General features: G+C 55.8%; 3 protein-coding genes across 3 annotated transcripts; 1 reads left to right on the top strand and 2 right to left on the bottom strand.

Annotated features, from left to right (window-relative positions):
- Positions 1-46: 46 nt before the first annotated feature.
- On the bottom strand, positions 47-935 carry IE81DRAFT_104555 (hypothetical protein). Its single transcript, XM_025510031.1, has one exon. It carries the CDS (start codon positions 598-600, stop codon positions 106-108), a length of 495 nt encoding a protein of 164 aa, XP_025370264.1. The 5' UTR covers positions 601-935; the 3' UTR covers positions 47-105.
- Positions 904-3,125, top strand: IE81DRAFT_104564 (hypothetical protein). Its single transcript, XM_025510032.1, has 2 exons — positions 904-979; positions 1,046-3,125. Exon 2 carries the CDS (start codon positions 1,272-1,274, stop codon positions 2,982-2,984), a length of 1,713 nt encoding a protein of 570 aa, XP_025370263.1. The 5' UTR covers positions 904-979; positions 1,046-1,271; the 3' UTR covers positions 2,985-3,125.
- Positions 3,083-15,358, bottom strand: IE81DRAFT_366096 (hypothetical protein). Its single transcript, XM_025516981.1, has 7 exons — positions 12,987-15,358; positions 8,193-12,900; positions 7,558-8,120; positions 5,911-7,468; positions 5,771-5,842; positions 5,101-5,697; positions 3,083-5,035 (listed from the first exon to the last, which is right to left on the bottom strand). Exons 1-7 carry the CDS (start codon positions 14,915-14,917, stop codon positions 3,266-3,268), a joined length of 11,199 nt encoding a protein of 3,732 aa, XP_025370262.1. The 5' UTR covers positions 14,918-15,358; the 3' UTR covers positions 3,083-3,265.
- Between the last annotated feature and the right edge of the window lie 47 nt (positions 15,359-15,405).

The raw sequence follows: 15,405 nt of genomic DNA, 5'->3' as shown, positions 1-15,405 counted from the left end.
ATACATCAGACTGGAGCAACCATATCGAATGACGAGGGCACCGCCTTCGCGGCTTCACCATTCAATCCAGCACATTTGATTGTGATTGCCGCGCGTCGTGCTTGCTCATCTCTGCTGGTATACCGTGCACGCGTACGTGTGCCGTGGACGTGCTGCTGCTTCGTGTTTCAGGTGAGACAAATTGGGAACTGCATTTGCTGACGTATATATGTGTGCATACGCACTCTCTCGATCCTGCCAGCAGCACCGCTCGCGCGCGCGACCAGCGATACCATCAGCAGCATCAGGCGGCGCCCACGCGCAGATGAATGGTGAATGTGAAGAGGATGGGCGATGCATCATGCTGGTCGCGGGTGCCATGGTGGCAGCATCGTGCATGGCTGTGGTCGTCGAGCCAGCTAGCTGGATTATATAGCAAGAGCGTCCAAAGCAAAAGCTCTGGCCAGGTATCAACCGCCAGCGAGCATCTGTACAGTCTTGAGTCGTACGCTTAAGAAAACAATCACGAATCGGCAGTACGCAGTGGGATCGAATCGCCCTGTGGTAATCAAAGTCGGGGAGGCAGAGCATGCAGAGACGACGCCTCGCCGTTGATCGCATCTGCTCCTTGTCAGCTCATACCCGTCCCAGCAGTACCGCAGCCTCGTGCCCTACTTCCTTCAGATCACCTCTCCTCACACCATCGCTCGGCTCAGCAGTGCGAGCTCTGCCTCTTTCGCATCGAGCCGCAGTGATACAAGCTGACCTTGTCCAACATGCCGACGCACATCTCGAACCGCGAGGCCGGGTCTTCACATCATGCTGGTCATCGTGTCGGGAAAGAGCAGGAGGCGAAGCCTACATTGGAACAACTGTTTTGCCACGTCAGTTCTCGATCATCTTCTACCCATTTTTCCAGGCTGATCAGTGTCCTCTTTCTGTGACTGCAAAAGAATGAACGCTTTAGCTACAATGAGACGCAGAGTGATGCACTCGCCAGGTGAGAGCAAATCTGTGCGTCAAGAGTAGGCTTGCATGCTCGAACTGATCGACCATGCGTGCGCAGATCCATCACAGAGCACGACAGCATGGGCGAAGTCTTCAAGATTGCAGACGCTGCCGCAAAGATTGTGGTGAGCACGATTCATGCGAGCTGTCTTGTCCTCTGACTGCAGTATGAATGCTTATCCCGTGGCATCCAGCTGAGTGGCGGATCAATCGCTGCAGCCGTCGGCCGGCTCAAAGATTCGGAGGGCAATTTCATCGACGCTTTCGAGCTTGCCAAAAGTACAATGACAGGGCCCGAAGTCTTGATGTATAATGCGTGGCGTCGAGGCTCCAAACCGCCAAAGATGCGCTGGCACAGTCGTCCAGAAAGTCAGCACGGCCAGACGATGGCGCCGGTAGGAGACGGAGGTGCACCTGAGCAACGCGTGCGATCTCAAGCAGGGCACCATCGACCTCGATCGCCTCACGACAGTGAGCATATCGCTGGCATTCACGTGGCTTTGCTTCGGCAGGCGCTCCGCGACATCTACATGCTGCACGACGTATCGGCGGCAGAAAATGTTGTAGACGAAGACGTCGACGCGTTTTTGCACCAGTTTCCACTCTTGTTGCCGCTCGTCACTGCTCATGCCAAGATCATCGCGGTGCGCGACGATAGTCAATTGTCTGACACCCTGCAAAACGCTCGCAAGCATGTCGAATTCAAGGCCGCGAGTCGATACGCTGATCTTCTTGAGGCGCGTCTGTTCGAGTTCGAGGCCTACACCACCACTATGGTAAGCAATCTCACGTCCAACATTCAGGTGCTCAGAGCTCGCGCGAAGGCTTGTGAGCCGATGAGCACGATCGGCGACAGCTCCGGGCATCAGCTCTTCAGCATACAAACAGCTCTAGACCGCAATGGGAATCACTTGGCACAAAAAGGACCAACGCAAGGCACGTACCACGACCATGCGATTGGCTCGGCGTCTCAATACAACATCATGCATGGCGATGACTTTGAGCAGGACAAACTTCAGATTCCTTGGCAAGTCAACCAAGTGCACGACCAAATGCGCTCTCCTGGCGGTCAACGCCTGCCTATGGAGCCGAGGTCTCAAAAGGACGGTGACGCGCACGGACAACGGCAGCGAAAGCGCGCGACTACGGCCAACCGTCGCGGGTCGGGGAAGAGCAACATTCCCAAGCGTCGTCGTGGAGCCTCTGGTGCAGCCTCTCGAGGCACCTCGCATAAAGACGCTGTCACAGATGCGCGCAAAGCCGGCGGAGGAAACACTCAGCCAAAGCCCAACTCCACACCTGCAAATCCTCGTCTTGTGCGCCAAGACGACGAAGCGTTCCAAGAGCAAGAGGGGGATCCTATGGACGTAGAGGAAGCGGACGACGAGCTCGAAGGAGAGCACCGATCAGAGTCCGAAGCTCGCTCAGAGGAGGACGAAGCACCCTCGGGTTCAGAGACGAGCAGCTATCATCCAGAGGATCCTGCTTCACCTTATGCAGACAAACTTCAGAACAGCGTGAGCACCCACCCCGGGCACTCCGCCAAGATCGCCCAACAGGCAACCTCCAGCCGCTCTATGGCTCCTTCTGACACTGAGCGTGAAGCAGGCGAATCTGCGATGCGCGAGCAAGAGACACACCAACAAAGTGGATCGGGCGGCGACCATCCGGCAACCAATGCCACTACAGGTCCAGGGAGCATCGAAGCGGCGGTGCTCAAAGGGGCCTTGAGGCAGACGTTGTTGCCTGGTAAACCGCATCCTCGCGACGCATCGTCAAATCAAAATACAGGATCTGGTCAACTCTGGGCGCAGCCCAGCCAAAATTCGCCGCGTCAGGCACCTCTAGACTCCCAGTCCTCTTCGGCGCCGATGTCGCCTCCGCGTAACCGAAACACCGTGCAGACGGGCTTGCAAAGCGAGCCGCAAAATGAGGCAATCAAGTCCAACATCAAACGCTTTCCCATGACAGGGCTAGGAATTTCAAGAAGCGCCTGAGTAGGAGATGAAGTCAAAACTCACATTTGTGAGGCTGGCAGCAACCACACCAAACGTCTAGCTTGGCTTGAGCTGCATCACCGCTCAGCATGGACTGTAATACGAGTGCGAATCGCGCTTTCAACATCGATGATTGTGACAATAAATACACTCTGTCGACCGCCGGGAGCAATGTGCGATGTTGTAGCAACTGTGAATGACAGCCCGGGCCGTGAGAAGGGTTGTGCGAATCGTTCTGAAAATCGGTGACGCGAACCGTGGCTGGTACAGGTGCCTGGCGATCACCCTCGAGTATGCTCTCCAAGTAAAGCGCGCGCTTTATCAGCCTCAGACAAATCGCGCACCATCAGGGCCGGCAAGTCCGCGCTGCGGTTCCGACGGTGTGCGCCTTGGCTCGGGCTAGAGGCCGCGCGACTTGACTTGCTAGACTTGTTCGTATTGGATCTGCGTAGTTGGCTGTTTGCAACTTCGTCCGTAGTAAGTCGTTGACTCTGGCCCTGCATGCCCGAGAAAATGGAGGATGAGGCACTTGCGAGAGACGATGCAGACGAATCGTACCTGCCGCGATAAGGGCCAGATGGCTGTGTAAACGCCGGAAGACTGTCGAACGAATCCATCGAATCACGAGTTCGCCCGTTCGTTTGTGGTTCCAGCGCTGACGCAGTGGTGTCTAGAGGAGCTAGGGCTGACTTTGTGCGACGACGAACTGGTTCTCGATCGAAAGTGTCGAGCAGCTCCTCCTCGTACTCTTCCATGTGGGAACGAGCTGACTGCGACCCTTGGCTGACGCTGCGTTGCATTGGTGCGCCCCCGTTATCTTCAGAAAGCTGCTCTCGATTGGAGACCCTTTTGGAGGATGGTGAGCGGCGCTGTTGCAGTCTTTTGGGGATCAGCCTCGCCAGGCGACCGGGGCTGTCCGCGTTCGCAACAGTCCTGGCGGGCGAGTGGTGAGCGTCGTGATTGTCATCCTGGGTACCTTGAGTCAAGACAATGGAGCTTGCGTCGTCGTCATTACCATCATCTCTGCCTTTAGAATGGGCTCGCGTCTCGACATCCGGAGCGGGCGGCTCGACGCTCAAGTGAAGCGAGCTGGAGGCGCCGATTAGCCGTGCGGGAAGATGTGCTCGAATGGAAGGTTTGCGTGGTCGGGCATTGAGTACTCCTCGCAGGATGCTGGTCTTCTGACCCCACGCAGCGCGGATGATGTCGCGCTTGAAATGGTTTGCTAAGTCGACGAAGCCCCAGGTGCGATTGCGATACTCGACACTTGGGGTGTGAAAGACGAGATCGAACAGATCCGTGATCGACTTCTCCTTGTCGCCCTTGAAGGAGAGGTTAAAGACTGTCTCGGGGATCTTGACGTACACGAATGTCCGATTTGTAGCTGCGCGGCCGCGCATTTCAGCAGCATTGCGCATAACGATGCCATGCTGATGGAGGCCATTCTCTTCATCATCGCTATCGCTGTCTCGGCCAGATTGATGCCGACTCGAAGCAGCAGGGGTACTTGGGCGGGAAATGAGATCGCGGGAAGATTGAGACTGCGAAGGGCGCGTGCCCCGGTCCGTGCTTCCGCGCGCGCTGCTTGCGCCTGGTGTGCCAACCCTTCTTGGGGCCTCTGAGCGATTGTCATCTTTGTCAATCTCGTCCTGGCTGTGGAGCAGGTTGCGTGTGAAACGCGCAAGGCGACCGCGGCGCTTTGAAATACCTGCTGACTCTCTTCTCTCTTCCTCCATAGCGCGTTGTTCTCGATCTTTTCGCTCGCGTTCACGCTTGGAGCCAAACACGTAGTCCATGATCTTCCGACCAACCTTCAGCTCCAGTTGAATGCGCAAAGGATGAAGGTTGAACTCGAATTGCTCCATGATCTGAATGCCGCCGACTGGTGCCAAAACGGACCACATTGCATCCAGAAAGCGCCCTTGTTGTGCCATCGGATGGTCCTGCGCTTTGTTGTACTTGGCGATGATTTCTGGGAAGAAAGCATCAGGGTGTACATTGACAGCGGCCATATCCGCAATGGACAGTGTATTGGCAGCAGAATTGTCGGTCTGCAGCGTGCACAATGCTGAATCAGCTTTATGGGTCTTTACAGTGACAGTGACACTTGACTTACTTTGTTCAGCCAGGTGAAGCTTGCTCCCTTGACAGAGAGTTTCGCCAAGAGCTGCCCCTCTTGCTCTCCCATCATACTCCACGTGATATCCTGTGCCATAGCTTCAAGCCTGAGTGCTGACTTCTTGTCCTGGTCGGAACCGCCTCCTTGGTCTTCACTCGCCGCGATAGCTTCCATGATGAGAGTCAATTCATCTATCAGGTCCTGCGTTTCCGTTTTCAGAGTCAAGAAATCCAGCCGACCTTGTTCGTTGAGATGCTCGAAGTGCATGAGATATTGGGCGTGCAGTTCCATTGCGTGCCTGACCCGAACCTGAAGTGCAGAAACCAACTCCGCGAGACCCGACACGTTGGAGAAGTCATGGCTGAACAGCATGGCCTCGAGCCGTTTGGAGTGCTCTCGGTATGCAGGGTCGCGATGCAATAAGAGATCTGTCACAACGTTGTAGAGGGCACCGAACTGTGCCGAATTCGCCAGTACAGCGAAACGCGGGCACTTAACGCGCATCAAGTCCATGTGGTGGATCAAGTGGTCCGTTGCGGAACCAGGCGAGTCTGGATCAGATGCCACGGGATGAGCGGAGTCGTTCAGGCGAAGCTTTGATCGGTGACAGGCAACGGTCAGCGAAGGTAATCGTGTGCTGCAGGGCACTCATAGTCAAGCTACTCACCTTGTTGAATTTGTCGTACTGCACACTTGCATCTGTGCTCGGAGCAACCCGCGCAAAGTCGCTGGTCTCGTACTGTGGGAGGCAAGATGGATCAGGACACAAGAAAGCGACGTCACGCCTCGCCCCGCGTGCCAACACACCTTGAGATCCAGCAGTGTTTCGAGAGGCACAGTTGCAGATTGGGATGCAAAGTTCTCGCTCGTTGGGGAGGCACACATCTTAGAGGGATGAAATGCTTGGAGCCCATCCAGAGAGGCGAAATTGCGATAGAGCGCTCGCTCATTGACCGAATCCTCCTCGCACGTAGGGTCTATGACAGAGAAATTCTGCAAACGCAAGCGCACGGCAGTCAAGATGAGCGAAGACTTGTCGTCGACTTCAGATTTGAGGACGATCTGCGGCTTGATCAAGACGCAGACGTTGCTTCGGCGAACTTCGAAGAAGTCCGAGATACCTTCTCCTGGATTGACATCGTCGTCAAGCAGCGAGGGCGCGCTTGGCCCGTCCTCGTTGGTAGGGCTGTCGACAATGACGTGCTGAGTGGTCTCACTGAGCAGGTCACGCAGGAGGCCCCTACCTCGTTGAGTAGCTTTTGTGCCATTCTTGAGACGTGATGCAGTAGATTGTCGCTTCGAGCCTGGCCGTGGCTTGACAGTCTCTGCCCGTGCTCGGTTGGATCGCTGATGAGCTGCGCGGTGCGCATGGGTCGAAGGTCCGTGTTGCTGATTGCGATCCTGCTCGTCGCCATCTTCATGCTCCTTTTCGTCTGATTCTGAGCCTTCATCGTCCCCTTCATCTGGCTCATGGTGATCGTCCGCGTTTCGCGACAAACCGCGAATGTACCGCACTGCTCGTGCCGTCAAGTGATGCACGATGGCGCGACGCGCGCGTGAACTCAAGTAATACTTGAGGAGGACGTCTCGGGTCTCATTGCTGAAGTAGATGGTGGGATTGTGGACGAGGAAGCGGTTGTTGAATGATTCCCAATCAGAGTAAAGATGTGGCAGTGCTCCTGAGCTGTCCGCCGTAGATTCTTGCATGTAGCCAAATGGCGTCAGAGGAGAGCGATCCCTCGGTCTACCCTGCGGACTGAAAGCGTTCACGTAGTTCGAGATGAGATCTACTTTCTTGCGAAGATCCTTCACTTTGAGATCTGGATCCTCAGCCAGAGTCTTCCTCTCGTCCGTCTCGAGAGCTGCAAGCTTCTGCGCAATATCCAACTCTTTCTGAAGGTGTTGCAGCCGTTGGTGGCACAAGTCTCGTTGTACTTCGTCAGGATGCAAAGCCCGACCAACGAGACAGCAGTGGCTCGACTCGCGCCCGAACTTGGTGTATTCCAATCTGGATATGTCCTCTTCCTCCTGCTCCTGGTCTTCATTGTGCGTGGCATCCCCGGCACTTGTGCCAGTGCTAGACCGCGTCGGGTCCTTAAACTTGCTGCCTGTGCGATGCCTACGTTCGCGTTTGGATTCCAATCGGCGATAGTAGTTGAAGTGAGGGCAAGCCAGTGCTTGACTGAGCTTGATGCGAGGCTCCGTCTCCTCCGGAGGAGACCAGTCTACCTCAACGAAGTCGCGCAAGTCCCACCACTCAAGATCTTCATCCGGGAACGAATAATCCGCAAACATACCGTCAGGCCCTTCGGCCTCTGAATCATATTCGTCCCCTTCCGAGGCATACAATCTTTTATCAGGCTCCCTATACAGGAACGGAGAAGATGAACGACGACGAAGGGTTTCAATCAATACTATCATTCTGTGAATGACTGACTCCGGGACTGGACTTACGTGAATTGGCCGCACAAGGTCCGGAGATCGATGCGATCGAGGTCTACCTCTGCTTCGTAGAAAGGCTTGTGAAACACTTTCTTTCGCTCCCCGAGTCTTGGTCGCTCTTTCAGCATTTCCTGCTGACGTTGATGCATATCGAGGTGGAAAGTTGCAATGCGCGATTTGATGCCGTACAGTGTAGTCTTACCCTTTGCCCAATCTTTGCGGATATTTTGCGGATACAAGTGGGTGATGAAAAGTGGTGACAAGTCGAAACGGTACTTGAGAGTTGCTAAGTGTCGGCCAAACTTCGGAGATTGTGCTTGGGCTTCGGGAAACAAAGAGCCTTGTCGAATCGGTAGCCCAAGCGCACCATTGAAGAGGCGCATCCACGCCCAGAAATGCTCCCACGCCAGTGGTGTGAAATAGAAATTATTTGAATCTTGACCTGCCCTACCCATACTGCGACTGCGCTGCAGGTCGGGATGACCACGATTGTCGCCTTGAAGTGGAGGTGCTGGGGAGATGATGGACATTGAGAAGTGGACGTGATCTGTGCGATAAGCCGCGTATGAATCCGTCTGAAAGTACGCGCGGGATACAAATGTTAGCAACCGATGGAGCACGTCAGGAAGATTTGAATCAAAGCTCACCCTTTGATTCTCCGGTAGCGTCTCCATGTATTCCCTCGAGCGCGTGTGAACTTCCCAATGTGGTTTGGCGTCAAAGAATCGACATTCTCGGTAGAAAGAGGACCCAGTGCACTTAGGACGACGGGGACAAGTGTCCGGCCTGCAGGTGCGCTCGCATACGATTCCCAAGCCCCACCGAACGCCATCAGTAAGTTTGAGCACGATCTTGCGGAAGTCAATAGCGTCCTTGTAGCGATGCTGAGACGACAGGGTTGCTTCGCCGGATTTGTGGAACGTCTCGTCTTCTCCCGCATTGGCGTCGGAACCTGCACCAGTTGCGGCCTGATCGATATAGCTTCGCAAGTCCGGAATAGCGAGCAAGAACTCCTCACTGCGAATCTGAAAGAATTCGCCTTGCGGATTGTCGGCTCCCAGTCGCCAATCTACATTGCCTCTCCAGCACATCACCCAGCCCGAGCCGTGACCGAGAATGCTGTACGGGTCTCGACTACCTTTCAAGTAAAAGTGCAATTCGCCATCCTTTATGAAGTTGATCCTAAAGCGGCCATGCACGATCAAGGGCAGCTTGTCCCAGAATCCGATACGAGGCGAAGGGTCGTGAGGCGGACTTGTGACACTATCGAACACTCGCGTGACGTCGTGGATAGCCGGCTGCATAGATTGGCCCCATCCAGCTCTTGTAGGATAGGAGGTATTTATGTTCACGGTTGGCGATCCGTAGAATTTGACAGGCATCGCCATCTTTGGTACCGAGATTCCGTATTCCTTTGCCTCCGCATGGCCTGTGGCTGCAGGCACAACCACAGCAGGGACGTGTCGAATCGACTCTTCGCCTCCCAGGTGCTCTGCGAGTACGATGTCGGATTCAAAGTCCCAGGCTCGCCCTCGCAGGTGAGCAGGCTGGTCATGGTGGACAGGTGGCACGTGTAAGAGCGGAATGGGATAGTCTCTCAGCTCAAATCTCCACTCTGCCATGCGCCATATAAGGTGCATAGGCAAAAGCAGCGAATACTCCAGGTCCTCGGGGACGCCTTTCCCTTGATCATGGATGAAGCGCTTCAATTGACTCTCTGGGAACGTGGGCGGGCTGACTTGCAGTGAAATTCGGCTCATGCTTGACCGAAAGAGCGGTGCACATTTAGCAACAGGCGCCATCTTGATGGGCAACTCAAGGTTCTGACGCTTTGGAGGATATCTGCCGTAGATCCGCCTCGAGACAACTTCTTCGCGACGTGCTTGCTCCGCTTTCGCATTTGTGCATCGACGAATCCAGCTAGAGGCATTGAAAGCGTCTAGTCGTGCGCGTGCTTCTTCAATCTCCAGGCGCTGCTTTGACGAAGCAGCTCGTCTCTGATCTGCGAAGCTTGCCGGAGGGTCCGAATCTTCTGTTGAAATCACGTCTGTGAGACTCGAATCGTCGGTGCTGGTCATACTATCAGCATTGAAGGAGAGAGTGGAAGCTGCGTCGCCTTTGTTGGCCGCGTTTGCTTTCTGCAAACCTGCGACCCTCTCGGAAAAGGCAACATCACGTTCCATCCTGGCTTGATTCTCGTCCCCACCGGCACGCCAGATCATGTTGAGGCGCGTCTCAATAGGATCGTCCTGGGCCTCTATGGTTAAAATGCGAATGTTGACAGAAATGTACGGCAAGCGTTTTGGCCCCTCTGCCACTGGAAAGATGACGGACTCCTTCTTGTCCTGAAGAAACTGTGCGATAAGCTGTTTCGTTGCTTTGACAGATACTGTTGTGTTATCGATGATAGGATGGACTGCATAGTCAAACGGAATCCGCAGCGAAGCAGCGTCACCGTTCAAGACAATCTCGTGCGCGCTCTGTCCATGCCCATCGCTGTCTTCCTTCCGGGGCGCATCCGGTTGATGCTTGCGGAATGCAACTTTCCAGTCACGAAGTCGGACAGCTTCTTCCCACAGACCAGTCCTTGGCTGTTTCGGGCTCTCGACGGCGCCCATCAACGACTCCCATGCCAGAGAAGCACCGTCTGCATTCGTGTAGCGGAAGTCCAGTCGACGCAAGCTCAAGAACAGATTGACATCGCTCGGCAGTGCGACCGAGACGTGGATGTCCGTAATGTCAAAAGTGACATGCACTGACGGCAACGTGTTCGAATCGCCTTCTAGCTCTTGCCCTGGTCTGCTTGATTGCTTCTGCTCTCGCATTTCGTGGGACTTCTTAGGCTTCTCTGGTATCAACTGTCTAAGCGAATGTAGTGCCACAAGCAGACAGTACGTGTGAAGTAGCTCGATCTTGAACGCCAAGAGTCGCGTGCCTTCAGAGCAGATCGTGAGCTCATCAACATGCTTGCCAATCTTTGTCGACACTGCTCCCGGTGGTCTCAAGAAGATCTTCGTGGCCGAGAACGGCATCCAAAAGATGAAGTTTGACCGGTCTTGCTGGCGAAACTTTGGCTTGCTTCGCTCTGCATGGGTCAATTGAGGTTTGCGCTTTTGAAAATCCCACACGGCCGGGGCGAAGATGGAGGGCGAATTGACCATCGAGCCTCCTTGACCCTGCGGCTTGGTCTCTGTCGATGCTTCTCGAAACCCTCTTCTTCTTGGGCGATGTTGCTGCTCAGGGTCCATATGCTGTGCTAATGCAGCAGCCGCATCAAGCAAGGGAAAGAGGCCTATCTCGAACAAGCTGAGCTTGAAAGCTGCTGCGCGACCGTGACGTGCGGCGAGCGCATTGACGCTCATGGTGAGATCTTCGGGCAACTGCAGCGCAGATCTGGCGCCCCAATCGCCACCTCCCAGCTCGGCACGGACTGGATCGTGGCGACCTCCCAGCGCTTCAAACACAACACGCTTCGCCTCGAAGCCTACTCCCCGCGACATGTGGGGATCACAGTTAGGATCGCTTCCACCCATATGCGCGATGATCGTGCCAATGGATACGTAAATCCCACAGCTCGCTGGCACCCGCTCGACGAGAGCAACTCGGCCGGTCCCTGCTGGAGCTGTCTGAGCTGTCTCACCATCACTTGCATGATGCCTAGCCTGATCAGGCACGTTCGGCACAGCGTCGGAAAAAGCTTGCGAAAGCCTACGAATCGTAGACAAGACGGTAGGCTGCCACAGGTCGACGTCGAGTTCCTCTAGCGCGCATCGCAGCTCCATAGCGAGACCGCTTGACGAGAGGTCGACTTCACCGGAGGGATGCTCAAAGCCGTTGATGCCGCCGCTTGCATTGACGTCTGTGGCACTCAACATCACCAGATGATGACGCGTGATCCCGAAATTGGGCAGGTGTCGCCCAGCAAAAGGGGTGCCATGACGTCGTCGTGAGCTCCAGCCTTCGCCGCCCACTACCAGAAAGGCCTCTACAGGCTCCAATGCAAAGCTTGCGTCGAAGACGTAACGTACGTTCGGATGCGACAGGTTTGAGCTAGCTCGACTCCTTCTCGCAGAAGAAGAGGATCGGCGTCTCGCCCGGGCGGGCTCCTGTTGTGCTGCATACAGATCTGTTCCATCTTGCTCTGCTGCCTGTATGCGCCGCATTTGAGCAAGGGCTTCCTCCATCGTCATGCCTTTACCTTCCTTTGCATCATCCTCTGATGCCTGGACGAACGTGGCGGAGTCTGGCTTCATGGAAGCCGACGAGGATCGCCTCTCTCGAGCAGCCGAACTAGCCTCCTCTACAAATGTCGGCACGCCATCAGCCCCACGCTGCCGCTTGAAGTGAGCTTTCCACGCCGCTCGACGTTCGGGCTCTGTCCGTGGGACTTGTTGATCTACATAGCTGGCTTGTAGGGTGAAAAGCAATCTTGGAGTCGAGCAAATCAGACCAGAGTCGATGGCGTGTCTTTCCTTGGAGGCGACCTCCGAGTACGGGGCATCCAGATGGAAAGAGACGTCGTTGACCTCTACTCCCACAATCAGCCGAGGGGGTCGGATGTGCACCCCCTTCGGAGCGTCAGGTCGCTTTGCGTTGAGACCGTGCTTCTTGCGTGCTTGCTTTCGCTCCAGGGTGCGAAGCACAGCCGTCGACGTCAACGCAGTTGCGTGCGTCAAGCTAAGCCCGCCGTTTACGCGACCCAAAGAAGCTTCTACGACGCAGGTTTGTTCGTTCAAGTCCCCCTGGAAGTAGCGATATGACCCTGCACCTGCATCGTCATTGTCTGGGCTCTTCGGCACGAGACCAAAGGGAGTCCAGCTCGATTGAGCTGCGACGATAGCGTCTTGCAGGTACAGGACCTGCGAAGCATTGACCGCTGGCTGGCCATCGATTCCAACAAGCGCCTCAAAGCTGGTCATCGATGCTTCCACACTGAAAGCGCGACGGTGCTCAACATAACGCACGCGCGCACGATTCGCAGCCCACCTGAAACGGTCCCCCAAACCTTTTCTGATCGCCCCAACGCCCGCCGAGGGGTTCCAGGAGATTGGGGCGGGCGCCTTTCCAAGCACTCCGCACGAACCCAGCCAGTGCCTATGTCGAGGATCTCGCGTTTGACTGGTTCGAATGCGGAAGGAGAGTCCGCACATTGTGGCGCAGAGCTGCAATGAAGGCGGCGCGTTGCCTGCCGCAGACCTCTGTTGACCTTTGAGCACGTCCGAACTTGTTGGGTGGAGGTTTGCGAGCATGCGAATGCGAGGCACAGCTATAGAAGCGGAGCCGAGCGCGCGAATGAAATGCATCATGGGCGCAGCTCGCTGCTGAGCGATGTGCTTGGAGGTCTGCGAGCGCGTCCTGCGAGGGAACGTGGGACTGGGCGTCAACTTTCCACGCGACCAAGCCGCATGGCGCTGCCGAAGCAGCACCGGACTGGGACTCACCCGTGCGCTCCTTCTGACGTTGGACTTGGACCTCGCCGTACCGCTTTTCTGCTTTCCAGGATCCCAAGCACCCGACTCAAGGCATCGATGCCAATGGTCATCTCCGCGACATCGAGCTTCACATGCACCGAGTCTGGCGATGTAAGGTCGAGGTTCGGCGCTAGTGTGAGGCCCAACTCTACGGCAGTGACCCCGGGTAGGGCGATAAGTCGAGCGGACTCAGGAATAGCCTGGCCTAGCGCACCATCTCTTGCCCAACCAGTGTCGGACGAAAAATCAGAGCTGGGAAAAGGTTCCAAAGCCCAGTCAGCCCAGCGATCCGTCCAGCCACTCAAAGAAGTGCTCGCCATGGTCGCGATTTTGGAGGCGCTCTTGGAGCGCAGCAAAGGTGGCGCCATCGAAGGAGAGGTGGCGCTGAACGATAGCCACTCTACGCTTGGTGCATTCTCAATGGATGACATGCGCTGCTTGTTGCGCTTCTCGCGCGGGCTTTCCGACTGTGACCCGACGATACTGGAATTGCTCCTCGACAGCGGTGTCCGACTAAGGGATGGAGATGTAAGAGGCGTAGTCCGAGAATCGCTACGGCCGAGGGAACGTTGGTAATCGGCAAAGATTGAAGATGTTGGAGCGTCTGCGTTGGCCGAGTGCATGGTTCGAGTAGCTGTAGGCTCAGAGGCTGGCGAATGTCTAGCCTCAAACATCTGCACAGCCTCGAGGCTGAGCTGCAAGCTACCTCGACCAGCCGGGATCCCTGCGGTGATGTAGGAAGCCGCACCTTTGGCTCTGCTTCCGATCCGTTGTGGCACAGAGTTCAGCACTGCGAACACTTGCTCTGGGAAACCTGCTGAGCTGCTCCTCCGGCTGTCCGAGCCGCGTCCTCTCCGCGTGTCTTCCGCTTCCGAGCTCAACTCTGTGTTGACGAGTGACATGTTGAGCTTCGCGCCGATGCGTCCCACCCGTAGCACAGCTTCAGCATCTTGGGCATACACCTCCACTCTCTGAATGTCGATGTCCACGAAGGACGTAATTGCTGGCAGCGCTGAGAAGAGGATGTAGACAAGCGCACGGAGGATATCGAGCAATCTTCTTCGTAGAAAGGGAAGCAGACACGTCTGCAACCAGGACATGAGCAGCTGGAAGGCGGTCGGCTGTCGCTGTGCCACGTGCAAAGTGGCCTCGTCTTCCTCTCCTTTGACCTCGCCCTCATCTTCCGAGCTCTGAAAGGTGCTTCTGACTAGCCAATCTAGCCTTTGAGCCGCTTCCTGTTCTCTTTTGGCTGTTTCAGCTTCCCGCGCCGCGGCCTTCGCACGTGCTTGCTCCTCCTTCCTCCTCGCTGAGTGCTCGTCTCGCTCCGACTCTGGCATCCTCACACCGACGCCTTGCACTCGTATAGTGATCCATGCAGATGTTGACCGTCGACTAGGAGAAGCTTGCCGCTCGCTCGGGCTTAGCGTCGCGTCACCTGTGTGCTGCGCCGCAGAGCTGGAAGCGCGAGGCCTGTTCGACGCATCCTCGTGTGAGTGCGCTCCCGAGTCGTTGGTGCTCGCATCTGCCGAGGATGTTCCAGACCAGCCATGAAAGACGACGTATATGTGCTGCACACGCACCACCAATCCTTCCGACGCTGCTTCCGCAGCTTGTCCATTGATCTGCCGCCTATTCTTGAATCCGTTCGACCTCCACTCGATGCCACGCACACCTCGAAGGCCCAGCCTCTTGACGCGTAATCGGCCCCTCAGCACGAGCCTGGGAAGACGTGGCAAGATGGAACGAAAGAACACGCCAATGAGGATGCAAAGCAGCAGCGACAAGATGAAAAGCGATCGTCTGTTGGTCGTAATGTGCTCCTCCTCTGGCACGGCGCCGTCCATCGCGCTTGTCGCTGTGGTCGCCTCGCGCGCAAAGACTTGTGCGGAGGGTGACGCCATGATGGCCAAGATCCGTTTGGCAGCCGAGTTGTTAGGAAGCGGTGTGTGCAGGTAGGGCTGCAAACCGGCTTGGGTTTGTATCAGCAAGCAAGTCCTGAATGCGTCTATGTGCGGGTGACGCTCGAGCTTGCTACTTGGTTATTCATGATTCTGGCGTGTTTGCACCGAAGTTTGAGAAGCACGAGGTACACCGCAATGGCTGTGCTGCTGGTTTGATGGCAGATTGGCGTGGTGAGAATGCCGAAGTGAGCCTCTGGGTTTTGAGAGACACAATTATACAGTCGTCAATGAACGCGCCCGAGCCACAATTTCTTCTTTTTTTGGGGGCCGGCCGAAGTGCAAGGGACAGCAGGTCGGATGTTCCACATCCGTCGCAGCTGAGACATGTATAGCGAGGATGGAGCTGCTTAATTCATGATTGTAATCAAAATGGCAGGTGTCCATGCACGTACAGTATACCGTATACGAGGAGCACCATCATCCAAACC

The sequence above is a fragment of the Ceraceosorus guamensis genome, assembly GCF_003144195.1.
Source record: "Ceraceosorus guamensis strain MCA 4658 unplaced genomic scaffold IE81scaffold_23, whole genome shotgun sequence".
Classification (NCBI taxonomy): domain Eukaryota; kingdom Fungi; phylum Basidiomycota; class Exobasidiomycetes; order Ceraceosorales; family Ceraceosoraceae; genus Ceraceosorus; species Ceraceosorus guamensis.
The sequence above is the reverse complement of the archived record's forward strand: the minus strand, read 5'-3'. Positions and strand labels throughout refer to the sequence as shown.